Genomic DNA, 16,181 nt, shown 5'->3' on the forward strand with positions numbered 1-16,181 from the left:
ATAATGAAATTTGTTTTGAACACCTTCTAATCTTAACATTTAGAACTACGGTAGCAGTTGCACAAAAAAAATCGCAAACCATACGGTTTGAAATTTTTGATGGTATGCCTTAAAAAGTCACTATGTACAAATCTATTAATGATAAGTGATTTATATATTTTTACTGTGGTTGTATTTCTAGTTTTATTTATATTAAAAATTTTTTTAATATATGATTTTGTATGCCATTATGAAGACGTATAATCATCTAATGACTTCACCAATCAGTAAAATACTTTTTGGTTCCATTTTAAGCGAAATAATAATACGTATATTTGAGTACATGTAGTGAGGTGATCTGGGTAGTTTTATCTATATATATAAAATCCAATGTATGTATGTTTGTTTGTTTGTCCTTTATGGACTCCGAAACCGCACGACAGATTGTAATGAAACTTTCAGGTATTATTAAGCATTATTCAAGGATGGTTTGTGTGAAGTTTGGTGCAGATCCGTCAAAAGGGCTCCGCCCCAGTGGCTCTGGAGTTTCCCATGTTAACCTTATGAGTACTCTTAAATGGAATTAAAGAATCTTAACAGCTGGTTCAACTAAAGAATTTGATTCTATGATGATCAATAGCATTAAAAATTTAATAGGTTTACCAACAGGGTGCAGCATTATTTTTTTTTTTAATTTATGACAACAGCTAATTTGCTACCAAAAGGTGAGTGAGCGTAGCGAACGAACTTCAACCAGGACGTGACTGAGCCATGCGAACGAGCTCATCTTGAAAATGAACGAGCATTTGACATAAAATCACATTATGACAGGACGACGTCTGTCGGGCCAGCTAGTTACTGTATAAAAATGGACCTTTATCTTAAAATAAGTTGCTAATTATGGCTAGGACATAATATATTAAAAGCGCAATGATCAAGGTCAATACATCAAGAATACTGAGTTTAAACAAGAGACCTTCTAGATTTTAGAGTAGTACTTTAACCATTTAACAGCTAAGCTGGAAGGTTGATATTACCAAAAGCTGGGTTTTCCTAGACGCGGAGTCGGCCAGCGGAGAGCGGACAACGGAGAGCGGACTCAGCTTGTCTTAGGTAATTTAATGTTACTGTTTTCCTAGCAGCGGAGCGGAATGCCATGTTAATTTCAATTCCGCTCTCCGTTGTCCGCTCTCCGCTGGCCGACTCCGCGTCTAGGAAAACCCAGCTTAAGCCATGTAAATTTACACTGGGATGTCACCTACGCACTACCTACTTATTATATAATTTAAATCCATTTATCATATTAACTAAGATGACTATGATTGAAAGTGTCACAGGAATACGTATTAAGTCAGCAAGACTGCAATGGCGAAAAGATTAAAAAACACCTCTCGAGTCGAAATCTGTCATCGAAGTGCTTCCAAGATCAGCTTGAACCTAGTAGTGGGTCAGATTTAATTAACTCTTCTAGTCCCAGAACTCCTATCTCATCTTTATATCAACCAATCCACGCCGACTACTTTGCAATACTGGTGCCCTATTTATATAATAAGAAATACGTATCTTCTTAGATTATTAATTTCACAAATAAATTTGTTAATTATCTAAATGTGGCAAAAACGCTTGTTTTGATTTTATGTTTATATTTCGTTTTTATTTCATCACCAGCATGGAAACCCATAAGGCCCATGAATTTATTTTTTTATTTTAAACTCATTTTTTAGCCTATTTTAATTTATGATGGGATTTTGCACAGCTACAGGAAAATATCTTTTCCTACAGTCACCCGACAAAGTTGGCTTCCTTGTACTGTTTATAGTACAGAAAGCTGCTAATTGCTGCATATTTATACTTTGCCGTACGGTTTATACTTTGCCGTACGGTTTATACTTTGCCGCACATCAGGATTCCAACGAAACAACACAAAACAGCGTGGTTCCATTATGCACGTAATCCGTGTACGCTTGGAAATAGTTTGGCAACACTTAAAGATAATTATACTATGAGCAGCTGATTGACTATTATAACTACGATTTAACCTGTCATTTCGTGTTTATAGTTTCGGTATTTCTGAACTTTCTGGGCTTTTCTTTTAAACGTTTTTAAAACCTTCCTACGACCTTAATAAACAAGAAAATACCTTTTAAGCATTTTTTTTAGGCGCGGAAACCACTTCAAATTACAAAAACATACGGAACTATATTCTCAAAACGCGGAGCACATTTCTTGCCGAGGAAAAATAGCGGAGTGATATGGACCGCGGGTACTACTTTCTCTAGGGCACCATTTGTGTTGCCAGCTGAACCTAAAAACATGTTGCATAGTGTTTGAAAGACTAATTATTTATATGCTTTATAGTGACTGTAGGAAAAATATAATGTGTAACACGAGTGAAAAAGGCCTTTGCTGCACTCGAGATCATTCCACACTCGCCTGCGGCTCGTGCGTAAACATTGCTCTCGTGTGCAGCAAAGTGCCACTTTCACCACTAGTTACACAAATAACTATTCTTACAGTACACGTAGATTTTCCCTGCGATGCACACGAGCAGAGAAAAAAGGTTTTCAAGAAACATGCTTGCCTATTTACATAAAGATAGATAACCTAATATTATGCAATCAGAAAAATATTGGTAAGTTGTAGTGGCTTATTCGTTCCTTAGATTTTGACTTCAGTATACTATTTTTCTAGAAAATGGCAAAGAAAATATATTGGGCATCGTAATATATTCTTTACCTGTTGCAAGAAGCAACGCTGTTCAGAGGAGTCTTATAAACTATACTTTTTACAACATTTTAATATTTAAGTTATGGTTCTTTGACCGAAAACCATATTGGTATAGTCAAAAACATTAAATAGAGAATTAGGTTCATAGTTTCGTGCTAACCTAAACTCTTTATTTATTTGTTTGCATAACAATAACTTATTATTTTCGTATAAAACATTAGAACATATTTCTAACTAAGTCAAACATTACCTAAACTCCCAACCTAATACCCAAAATCTAAGATTCCTTTTGTTTGAATTCATTACACCTTTATTTAACTAAAACAATTCATTATTTCAGAAAGGAGATTCAAACAGGCTAACTTCTAGCGCCTCGGCTGAGCAATGTAATCAACTGCTTTTCATTTAGAAGCTTTTAGGAGAACACTTTCTCTTCCTTGATTACAATAAGTTGCTTGAACGCTTAAAGTGGTATCGATCACCCTCCATTAGTCTTTCGTCGTTTTATAAGATTTGAAAATAAAATCTTTTAATGGAATCATATAAGGAATAATTGTGTTGTAGAAATCTAAGTGACGATTTAAGTTTTAATGCTGGATTTTAGCAACTTTGTATAGCAACCAACCAATCCTACTTCACCCTAGAAGGTTCCACCCACAGGCTGTTTACCACGTATACATGGTCCTACTAAAAAGAACCTGCTGGCATTATTAAAGTGTTTATCGAGTTGAAACAAAATGTGAAATATTCACACAGATCCAAACTATGCACTGGCTGAACTGAAACTTCATATTTTTTTCTTTAGGTATTTACAAAATCATTTTTAATATCCGTAAATTAGTCTTTTTTATGCTATTTAAAAGCTAAAAATTTTTTTTTTTGCTCCACCTACTACAAGCTCTGATATGTTAAGAGCACAACAAGCACACAATCATTGGAAACAAATTAGTTTTAGAATGTTAAGAACTTGTACCATAAAGGTATGTATACAAACATTAGCATGTTTAGCCGCCATCTTGAATTGACCGGGTAGAACCCTCGTCACAAGTGTTGCAATAACTTTTGATTCTAAAACTTTACAGAAATTATGGTTGTATATTTTTTTTAAGAGTTAAAATGATTATTTTACTTTAAGTCAACACCTCGTACTTTTGAGCAAGGCCAGTGTAGGTAGTAGCTTGTGATTTCTGTCCTAAATGAATGGATATTGCATACTGCCAACGATTAACAGAGTTTAGATATGTAATAATGCCTCAAACCGGCATTTCAATGTTCATCATTTTAGATATTTACCAAATATTTAGTTAAAAGTTGAATACCGGTATGGAGTGAGCTTTTTGCAGCAAAGAATACAGTTCCTAATGTTTCAACACCTTTTAATGTTTTTTTACTGTAAATATGGCTTTTAATATTTCATCGTATTAGTCTGTTTAAACAAAAATTGTATATATGCTTTGTGAAAGTACTTGTACAGTCTAATGGTAACCAACATACAATACGTATACAATACGTTTAGTAAGGTGTACATTGTTTATGATCATATGTTTACTGTATTTTCAATTATAAAATAAGTTAAAATCATAATTAAGGCAAAATATGCTAGTAAAACTTCAAAGTTCATTTCTTTTATAATGAAATGAATATATGAACAAAAAGAAACAACTCGGTTTTAATATTCTCTAAAAGGACAAAGAAAAGTATTTTCCTCCGCAAGCGTTGGATATAAAGCTCTTTATGACCTCAGACTATGTTCATTATGAATAATTCTTTTCTTTGGATGTTGTTGACCTATTTCTTATATTGTATAGAGAGAAAAGTTTTTTTTTAGGTAAACACCCAGTTTATGATTAAGGAATGTTATTTATGACAACATAATTTTCACAGTAAAAGAGTATGTATTTTAACATTGTAAAATTGGTAAATATATTTAACAACCTATTGCCAACAAAAGTGTTTCATTTACCTAACAGTTTTCAAATTATGTGTTTTTTCATTCACTTACTAAATTTAGGTATGAATGAATACTTTATTTCAGTACAAGTATAATTCAAAACAAACAAATACATTTAGCATGAAACAAAAAATTTGGAAAAAGATGTTTTTGAACTTTTAAAAACATATGCTCACCTATAGACTATTCTACGTAAAAAATATACAAAATGTCATACAAAACTTAATTTTTGCCAAGCTTAAATAAACGATTTCTGCATTTTATACACTGTAAAAATACAGTACAACCCTAATAACAAGACTCTCATGGGGATTATAAAATAAGACCTGTTATCAAGGTCAACTTCTTTTCGAGGTTTGCAATAACATGCGATTAGGGGTAAAACAAATTCTAGGGGATTTAAAAATTACACTCGTTATCAAGGGTGATTTGTTATCGAGGTACCACTGTAATATAATTATTTATTACAACGTGCTTATATGGAAATAATTTAAAATGATGTACAGGTATTATTATTCCGGGAAGTCCCTATGTGTGCATGAGTAAATTAATTATATGTAAGTGAAATATAACAGATAGCTGAGCTTGCAGAATCTACTCGACGTATAAATTATCCTACCCCAGAGTTCACAGTCCCTTGTGACATGCCCGAGTCTCCATCTCATCATTTACTCAACCAGTCCAATCAGACTTGCTTGTAAATCCATTAGCTACTCGTGGAATCTAGCTTAAGTCTGTGTTCAAACCAATTGAGTTTTTATTAGTATGTGAATACGCCTATAGTATTCAAACGGATTGATAGTATCAGAATATCCCTATATTCAGAGAGTTAAATTGATGTACTAGCTAGTAAACATCTTCAAGAATATTTTAGTTTAACATATTATACAAGTAAACACTAATGATCATGTATTTGAATTTTTTGTTTTTAATCAAGTAAACACTGTTAGCATGCAAATACTTTTTGAGTTAAAAATAACAATATTTTCGAATAGAAAATGAATAAAAAAATTATACTAGCTGTGTTTTATAAGTTTTCACAAATTTAATCACTTTTTACCGATAATTCTTTTACAATGCTTTATCTCCTCTCAAACACTCCACTCAAGCTACGTATAAGTTAATGTTTTACTCAAACATTGTAGATTGTATTAGTCACGTAACGTTTAATTAATTTAGAATGGTTTTCATACTGCGTATTTTGTTACGTAACCGTGGGAGTCGAACAAGTATTATTCCAATTAGTTTAGCATGATTATCAGTCAGAATTACGTTTCTTACACTGCTTCCTCTGGCGCCTAATTTATAACGTACATTAATTAAAGCTTTTTTAAAAGGGACATATCAATTCACTTTGAAGTTAACAATAAAGACTCGTACGTTTTAAACACAGTATTTGTCCGTTTTTCGGATCTGATATGATCAATGAATGGAATTAACAAGGAAGGGTAAAGGACCAAATGACGGATTAGAAAGACACAGAATACCGTCTAGTTGTGTTTCTTTGGTCATCGTTGAACTGGTGAAATTACTTGGTGACGTTTTGGGTTACTTGCCGCAATCTATTTTAGAGACAAGCTAATCAAAAACAAGATAATCAGTCAGTTAAATTAGTTGATGTTCTGTTTGAGACATCCAATTGTACGTTAGTAAAAAGTATTACTAGGAAATGCTAATCTTTGTAAAAGGTATTTTCCACGTGCTGTTTAATGTTGTTTATATGCTTCCGAAGCAAATAAACAAATCATTAATCCATTCTACGCGATCAGAATTTCTTATGTTAATCACGTGTGTATGAATACAGACATAGTAAGTTAGTTTTGGCTGAATAAATAAAAACCAATAAAACATCTAATACACAAAATCTACAAGCCTTAAAATGTTTGTCCAACTATTGATTTTTATTTTAAATGTAATGCAATTTTCAATGTAATTTGTTGAAATTGGATTGATAAGATAAGAAACCAATAATATTGAGTGACATTATTTTGTCATCGCTTCAGTTTTATATCGAAATAATAATGATCTCATAGTTTAAATTTATGCTAAACTGACTAATTTAGTAAACTAATCAATTTGGGATTTAACACATAACTGAAATCATTACAAAAGGTTTTATGGATGATGGAAACTTACGTTGATTAAAACCAGCTACTAAATTAAAATAAGTACTTTAATTTCCTCTGTAATCAACGGATATTGGACACGTTTATTTTTTCATTAAAATAGTTTTATTACATTTATCTGTTTGTTCTGTCTCATTTGAAAATGCAATTATCACGAATCTCATTTCATGTAACGATTGTAATCAAATTATTAATTTTCATAACTTCTGTCATATTGTATTTGTTCCGCTATTCGATTAAGTTGGTGGATACACCGAAAATCTGAATTATTTTGTAATATTGAAATATCTGCAAGTAATATTTGCTGTTGTTTACGGTTTTTTTAAGTGTCAATATTATCAATTATATACATGGAAACCAATAACGCATTGTGGTATCTTATTAAATTCTCATTTTCCGTGAATTACACTCAACGTTTGCACTTTAATAATTCTTAACTTAGTGTATAATCACATGGAGGGTGAAATTTTGCATTATGTACTTGTTGTTGTTTGTTGTGTAATATGAGAGTGTTGTTTCTCATAGTTCCATTTACGGGGATTGATATTTCTTCCTAGACCTTAACTTTTTTTTAAACTATTAAGACACAAAATCTTAAAAAATTAAGACACAAACTGAAACATATAGTGATTATATAAACATAAGCTTTATATTTTTCAATTAGACGAGTATACATAGAAGTAGGTACTCAATATTAGATACTCAGTACCGGTATTACTCAATATAAACTATGAAAATTTCAATTGAATAATACTAACAGCTGAAATCCATTGGGGGTTGTCAGATTTAGAGTCCAGGCTCGAGAAAGAAGTACCGTATCCTATTTACCCTCTACTTACTAAGAAATCTTAAGCGGCCCAAAACAAATCCGGTCATCATTATTTGGTTGCAACATATTACACCAATGCATTAACACCCTTGATTTTGAACTTTTATGAGATGAAATTAATCATTGCTTTGAGGTGAACCGGGTACTTAGTTACTTAGTACGCAACGAGCCACAAACCCACAGCATTGATTTTTGTATTCGAATGCACACTATTCAAATTTTATTAGTACGGCTCACAATTACCGGCTTACACTTTGTTTGGCTGGACTCAACACAGTGCCAAGTCCTGGGTGGACTGGCAAATGTAAGGTAAAAAGTTAAGAAGGAAGAACCAAATTTAAAAGAGACTATGATTTGGTTACATAAAATACGTAATGTTGTTGACCTATTCAATATGGGGCTTGCGAATGTACCAAAGTTAAATGATGACTGTGATTATAGCCGGGGGTATTGTATATGGGAAATTACCAGTTGGGTAGGCTTTCATTAACCAATCATGGTTTAGTTCAGCTTGTGTTTGTGAAATATATTCAACAAAATCAAACCTTCAATATGTATATAGAAATAGTTCATGCAAAATAGTGTCTTAAAATCGTGTTTATATTTGCAATTACGTTATCCTCTTAAATTATGCAAAAAAATTAATTAGGTCCAAAATATTAGAATCAACACTAAATTATTTTAAAAAGGATACATACATTCTTGATCAATACTTGACCGACATATTGTTGAAATAGTAAACATACATTAAACTGCAGTAATAATCACCTTAGGGTCACACTGTGACCTTAGGGTCACAGGATTTAAAAAGAAATAAATCTCTTTAAGAACTTTTAAAATAAAATTATAAACCATTCTTGAGCACTTTATACACATGTAAGAAAATTGTTAAGGATATATTTATACATCCTCACCACAATAACTTGAAAATAACCCCTGAATCGAATTTATGTTGCATTAAAATTCCAACCTATTTTCAAAAGTTTTAACAGTAAAATAAATAAGTAATTCGGAACGTGATCACATTAAAGGAGAGGATCACGTGGGTAATATCACGGACGACCAAGCCTTTAAGGGTTGGATTGAGCCCGATTTAACTCAGTTTCACTAGCCTAAGAAATCCTCTTAGTCTTTTACGGCACGTGGTGAGTCGTCTTTTTTTTAACAATTTCATTTAATTGCAATAGCGTAAAAACCATGAAAATGTTCTATTTCTTTAGATGTTTCCTGAAAACCCTTAGTAACAGATTGGTGGGCAAGCTTTTTCAGGTAGGAATATTTCCCCTTATTATTCTAAAAATTATTTTAATCAAAAAATGCATAAGCTAACACAATGTGTTAGCACAATGTTAGCATGTCATGAGTATAATTTATAAATTTTAATTGCACCTGAGCTTAATTTGCGAAATAATAAAATTGAAAGTAAAATTGGTAAATTTTTATAATAATTGTAGGCTGTCAATATTTTTGATTGAAAATATTGTTGATATATTCCTGAACAATTCCGGCACATAAGAAAGATTCTTGTTATCCTAATAAAGTTTATTTAGTAAATTATTCATTAACAATGGTATAACAAAATTTAAATGTTCTATCCATCCAGTATAATGTCTGATTGGTGTAAATACATGTAATGTAATAACAATGTTTAAAGCTAAATTTTAGGATGTATGGTTTTCTCACTACTTTTGCATATGTGGTTTTAGAGGGTTAATTAACAATCTTTAATGTTTTTAGCTATAAAATATAAACCAAGAGTTTCACAATCGTAAAATATACTTTTGTTTTATTCTTTTAAAACCCTGATTCAGGGGTGATCAAATTTAGCGTTGTCTTTATAATTATTAATTGGTGATAACGCATAGTTTCATAAAAATATTTTTAAATTAACGGACTTTTTATTAAAATAATCTGCCTATTCACTTTCTAGAAATGTATAAACATACATAAATTGATTTTATAAATTTTTTTGCTATTCTCTAAAAGGCTTTAACTGATTTAGTCTATACAGTGTGTAATAAATTAAGTATGAAACAATAGTTATTTGTGCAACTAGTGAGAAAAGTGAGCAATTGACTCACTCGAGAGAAATCCTTACTCACGAGCCGTAGGCGAGTGAGGAATGGTTTCTCGAGTGAGGCAATTGTACTTTGAACTCGAGTTGCACATTATACTTTTCCTACAGTTACCATAAAACAAATAAATTGGCGAAGAAACATAACCTATTTTTACACAGAAGTGAACTTTTAATATAACATTTAACGTGAAGTGACAAATACAACAGTACAACAGTTGACCAGCTTATTTACAGCCAGTGCTGCCAACGTATTTAGGCCCGTATTACACTCTCATAGTTATATGACATATATCTATTATCATATGTCTTTGATGAAAATTATTACAGTGTAATGTACCAACTATTATAATGGTTTTGAACTATGATAATATGTTCTCCTTGAGAGAACATATTATCATATATTTGATAATATAATATGTCATAGAACTATGATAGTGTAATACCGGCCTTAGCGCGCATACGACGTTGCCTGCATGTTACGCGCTCACTATTTCGTGCCTTCACGTTGCAAATCTGGAGTGAGACAAAGTAATTAGAGTGAGACAATGTTAACATTGTCTCACTGATGAGCGAATTGGTCACTTTGCTTTCTCAAATCAGTGAGAGAACATGTACATTGTTAGGTAACTGTAGGAAAATCTGTATTTTAAAACCGAAATAAACAGAAATATTCTGTTTGTGAAAATAATTGTTAACAAAGGTTTTGCAGTTTTTTACATCAAAAATATTTTTTAACCCCCATAACAGGGTAGGGGGTAGGGGGTGACTATTTCTTTCAAATAGCAGCCCCTATTCTATACCACCACTGCCATAAAATCTTATAAATCACCATCTAACTGCGATAAATTGGGTGAAATATACATATTTTGAGCATTTAACATTGTTCAAAGAGTAATAAGTGTAAAAAAATAACAATATTGCGTTAGTTGCCAAATTTGGTTGTTCATTCAATGATTAAAATATTTCCTATCCTGTACGTCATCGGAGTTATTATTAGTATGTTATATGGTATCTCTTCCTTTGGTAGAACCTTTAAATAGTATTTAAATCGTATTGGTGGATCTTGTAGTTAAACACTTCCGCGACTTCATCAGTGTTTGAGAAAAAATATATGTTTGTTGAGAAGACACGTTCTAACTTCAAAGGGAGTTATATCCGTTACAGTGTAAGTTTGACTTTCCTTCATCACGTCGCGTCAGTTCATATCGTACTGTGCCAATGAATGAACCCTCTAGCATAGTTTTGAGAAATTGACTATGGGGCTACTGATAAAGCTGGAATTCCTTGACATGGGGGATGTCAGTTAGTTGTCTCGGCCTTCTCAATAACATAAAGTTGTCAATATAATCTCTCTACGGAATGTTAGGTGTAGTGGAATACATTAAGTAAAGTTGGCTTTTATTCTTGAACTGTTAGGGGCCTCCTCATTTATATGGTCTTGACGGCTTCATTGGCAACAAATAATGCAAATGACATAGCAATGGGACATTTCCAAAAAGCAAAAATACTGTAAAATGGCTGTTACGTATATATTGACGTTTACATATTGTTAATCAACGTATATGATAAATACTTTAATACTTTAATACGTTTTTATGGCGACCATTCATAGTAGGTAAGCCAAGTATGAATGGAGATGAGTGTAGGATGAGTGGCACGATCTTGAAGTCTTGTTAGTGACTAAGGCCGACATTCCTTGGATACAGCTGTTAATTAATAGCCCATACAGCGAATGGCAACCAAGGGACCTACAGTTTATAGTTGAATTGGAACCAAATTTTTTTTTGCATTGGTATTTATGAATTGGTATAATTATCAGGATAGCACTGCGGGTAGTCGTAGTACTCACTCGTGCGGACGTTAATCCACACCAGGGAGTATCGCATCCACAGTGCATTCCCATAAATATCCACAATTCGTGACCTCCTAGTAGCTGGATTACAGGACGACGCCACCCGTCCCAGTCAAAGAATTATGTGATCTAGTTTAAAAGGAATATGACCTTTCTGTCATGACAGTAGCTGCTTAAATTGTATTTTCTCTTTGTACCATATTTTACAGCCAAAATGTCGTGTTATTTTCAATAATGTTACAAATTCAGTGCGCCAAAGTCCGTAATATAGGCAGGTGCAAATAATTTGTCAAGATAGGTACCATTTTAGGCAATGTTTCTAAGTTTGGATTTTATTAGACACAATAAGAGCAGATATTTTTCTACATAAATATTTGATATTTTGTAGAATAATATGATAAAATGTATGGCGAAAAAGGCACACACCAACCCGTACAATAGATATAAGATAGTTCAATAAGAAATAATTTAAGAATTGCTGTGATGAAAGGATTTTCCACTGATTTCGTAATGGAACGTTATATTGCAAAACATGGCATGATAAAGAAGAAAATCAATTTTAAAATCAGAAAATAACATTGCAAATACTTATTTGGTAGAATTCAACTCCCAATAAATGTGTGTTGTTTGAAATACAATTTAAAAATGAACAGCTGTTCCATTAAAAAGTATTATCCACGTGGCCAAAATGTAAACAACTCTGTGGAGGGATCTTTTAAGGCTTCTGGGGCAGAGTCCTAAGGGATTTTGCTTAGTTTTTCTTTTGATAACTCATCTACAGACCAAGACCTTTCTTTGGACACCTCTACCAAGTTTCTACGCCCAACCGTTCTCTCAAATTAGTGGGGACAAAGTTTCCAATCAAATATTTAGATTCCCCCATGTTAATCTTATGGGAGAAAATCCAACTTTAATAGCCTGTGGGGCAAAGCCCGAGGATTTTTACTACATGAATTGGTGAAAGGGGGCGTCTACACAAAAAATACTTTATTTTGACACGTCGTTTGTAAAAACCCGTCCATTATTAACGGAGGAGTAGTGTTTTCTAGAAATCGCCTTCACGTATTATATATAAGGATTTTTTTTATACCTGAGATAGAATATGTAATATGAAGGAGTCAATAGTTATAAGTTCGCCTTTCAGTTGGTGTGGTTAAAAAATTTTAGTAATTGAACAAATCTGTAATTAAAGCACATTTTGTCAGTAAACTAATTTAACCACGTCCAGAGCAAGAACTGAGAGCAAATTATCATAGATACGAAATGTTCAGCTCCAACCTATAGTACAATATATATATCTTTTCTCTGAATAAATTTCCTGGTTGATTTTCTTAATTCGTAGGATAGTAGTTTTAATTTTGTTAGTACTAGTTTTAAATATACAGTATTTGGTATTTATTATTAAATTTTATAAGGTAACCCTATTATTTTGAGGATACGTTGGTAAGTGGTGTAGTATGACTATGACTAGGTTAAAACAGTTAAAACAAAACTATTACATATTTATTTTAAATATATCTGTTTATGTCTACAATTACACGTTTGTATTTATGACAGCTGCTCTCCACATATTTGACAATTAATTAGCGTAAGAAACTTGACTCGAAACTAAATTGATAACAAAGTAATATAATACATCAAAAGGTTTTGACAGAATACACCTATAGGAGGTCAAACTTGAGGTGGGGGTTCGCTCTGTTTTCATCCCCTCAATTATAGCTTGACATGTCTGAACTGTTTCTTGCCAAGGGGTTTCTGAACACCAGTTTGGTTTCAACGCAACATTGAACTGCTGTAGGCGGTATCATTAATTAATAACCCAATGACAGGCTGAAACTTGGTCTAGAGCCGATTGAACTGACCAAACCTAGAGGTAGTAATTTTAAATATTTTTTGTATTGGATAGCCTAATTTTCACTTTCCCTCCCTATACCATGGTATATCAAAGTATTGTTTTCGTCAAAATTTTCGAGTTAGAGTTTTGAGTGGATATATTCATTTTGTGTTCCCCTGGACCCAAAAAAGTGGTTTTCGAAGTGGTGTGTGTGTGTGTGTGTGTGTGTGTCTGTGTGTCCGGATGTCTACAGAGCTAGGGACTACACCTGTGGTCCGATTTCGATTAAATTTGGTATGTAGGTTCTAATCCATGGTATCTCCAGGCGTTTTTTCTTATTTTTTTTTGAAATTTTGATTTTTAATGGGGATTTTCCCATAAAACCCCATAAAATAACGGAAAAATAGGATTTTCCCAAAAACGGCCTGAACGATTTTTATAAAAATTTGGTATGTTATAGTCCTTTATATTCTGAACAAAATGGTAGAAATCCCATTTCTGTAAAAATTACGGTTCAATAGTTATTGTAAATTATGTTATTTTCCCATAAAAACCCCATAAAATAACTGAAATATCGGATTTTCACAAAAATGGCCCGAACGATTTTGATAAAAATTTAGTATGTAGTCCTTTAAATTCTGAACAAAATTGTACTAATCCCATTTCCGTATATTTACTCTCACCGCTTACACATGATAAAGGTTGTTGACAAACTTATGGGAGAAAGTATGAGTCAGAATGCTGATACCGTTTATTATCTTCACAATTCACTCACAACTGAACAGCTCAATTTAAACACAATTCATATTCAAAATAATTTGAAATATCACGATAGTGATTTTTTAATTCATTATTGTTTAAGTACGATTAATTTTTAACACTTTGAATAAACATCAGAAACGAGTAGTTTGATTTGTGTGGTCAAACTATCAACTACAGCTCAATCAAGCCCACAGTTTAGCGGTCAAAGTTTCGGCCTTGTTGACAAAACATTAATGGAGACTGGTTTCATTTTCACGCCATTAAATATATTTTTGGTTTAGTGGTTTGAACGCGCGTTGGTTTAAGTGTGGGTTTTCTGTCCGTTCACTAATTATCAGCAATAGTGAAATCGATATTTTCCTTGAACATATTAAAATTGGTTGCTTGTAGGTCAACCTTTTAGATCAATCCATGAAAAACCTACAAAATTAATTGTATAATTCAGTATTAGCTTCGATGTGTTTTTTATCTTTGTATGACAAAGTAAACATCAATTTACAAGTTAATAACATGACAATATCTTTAGGAAGGTTCCACTGTGTTTATATTATTTACAGTGAGATTAAGTATATGCAACATTTGCCTTTATAATCCAACAGTAAATATTTTAGCTATTAGAATGTATCTACATTCAAGTATATTTGATTTTATATTGATATAATTATTTTAATAGTAGTCTATTGAAGTTAATTTAAGGGAATTTTCTTTAGACAAATGTATATAAACGTATAAAATGGTCAAATAACTCTCTCAATGACTGATTCAACCTTGTTAAATGTAAGTTTGTAGCAAAGTTAAGAGTCCGCAAGGTCAATGAATGACGAGATAACTCTCATTTTATTCTGTTGTTCAATACTAAATTCTACTGTTCAGTGTTTGAAAATTGGCTAGACATGTCGACGCAAATTAATTGATGGTTGATTATAGAAAATAAAGCTATGTTTTACATAAAATATCAGGTATTACTATAGAGAAAATGCCATGTATTTATTCTGTAGCCAACACACACAAACAACACAAAAAATACATGGACGGCTTTAAGAACATGTTTACATGCTTTTTCACGTATATTTAAATGTTCCCAATTCTACGATTTAACTCAACCTCATTTTTAAACCTCTTCTTAGACGTATTGATTTTAATTAATATTCGTGTGCAATTTTGTCTATCCCCATGCCATTGTAAAATCCCTATGCTCATCTCACCCATCGTATCACCATGACAAATAACAAAGACGATTTCCCCAGCCTTATCGATTCCATCTTATGAAAACGCTCTTTTCACGGAGCTCCATACGTGTTTATATCCCAAAACATTTTTCGTGATCTTCACCACCCATTTTAAATCTCAATAACAAAACCATAACATATTTACATCCCAAACATCTCGCCCAACCCACTCACAGCCCACGCAACAACAACACAACACCTAGTAGTATTACTCCAGACACAACTCTAAGCCCTTAGCTACTACAACCTACGACTCCCGTACTTCCTCTACCTAGACGTTACCTGGTGCGATGGTATCCAGTGGACGATGGAAGCTGTTTCTGGACCGGATGGATACTGAGGGCGATGGCGCGTCTCCAATGCGGCGCATGCGTCACCCAACCTGCGTCAATAACTGGAATACAATTCCACCAGATGTAGCTCCAGCCTAAGTGAGGCCCTTGGTGGTTTGATGAGGATATTTTCTTATTGACTTCCACTTTGGGATGTATCTTTAATACTAAGGCAAAAAATGTGGTTCGGATTCCACTATAAACTGTAGGTCCCTTAGTTGTCATTAGCTGTATGGGCTATTAATTAACAGCTGTGTCTAAGGAATATGTCAGCCTTAGTCACTAACAAGACTACAAGATCGTGCCACTCATCCTACACTCATCTCCATTCATAATTGGCTTAAAATACCTACTTTGTATGGTCACCATTTCAAAGAAAAGAATTAAATTATTAAAGTGTATTTTGCACTTTGTATTCGTTGTGTACAGGGGAATTATAAAGGTGTTATGTTTATAGTTTGTGTTTTGAGCAAAAGGTTGATT

The 16,181-nt window shown here is 32.7% G+C and overlaps 1 protein-coding gene across 1 annotated transcript in view; it reads right to left on the reverse strand.

Annotated features, from left to right (window-relative positions):
• LOC128984924 (uncharacterized) overlaps positions 1-15,736 on the reverse strand; it is a 29,869-nt gene extending 14,133 nt beyond the window's left edge. Inside the window, exon 1 of the mRNA XM_054404293.1 lies at positions 15,649-15,736. Within this exon, the coding sequence (XP_054260268.1) occupies positions 15,649-15,736 (88 nt within the window). The remainder of the gene's footprint in view (positions 1-15,648) is intronic.
• Positions 15,737-16,181: the final 445 nt, after the last annotated feature.

The sequence above is a fragment of the Macrosteles quadrilineatus genome, unplaced genomic scaffold (assembly GCF_028750875.1).
Source record: "Macrosteles quadrilineatus isolate MER2022 unplaced genomic scaffold, UCM_ALF_1.0 Scaffold_2__2_contigs__length_208266976, whole genome shotgun sequence".
In the NCBI taxonomy this organism is placed as follows: domain Eukaryota; kingdom Metazoa; phylum Arthropoda; class Insecta; order Hemiptera; family Cicadellidae; genus Macrosteles; species Macrosteles quadrilineatus.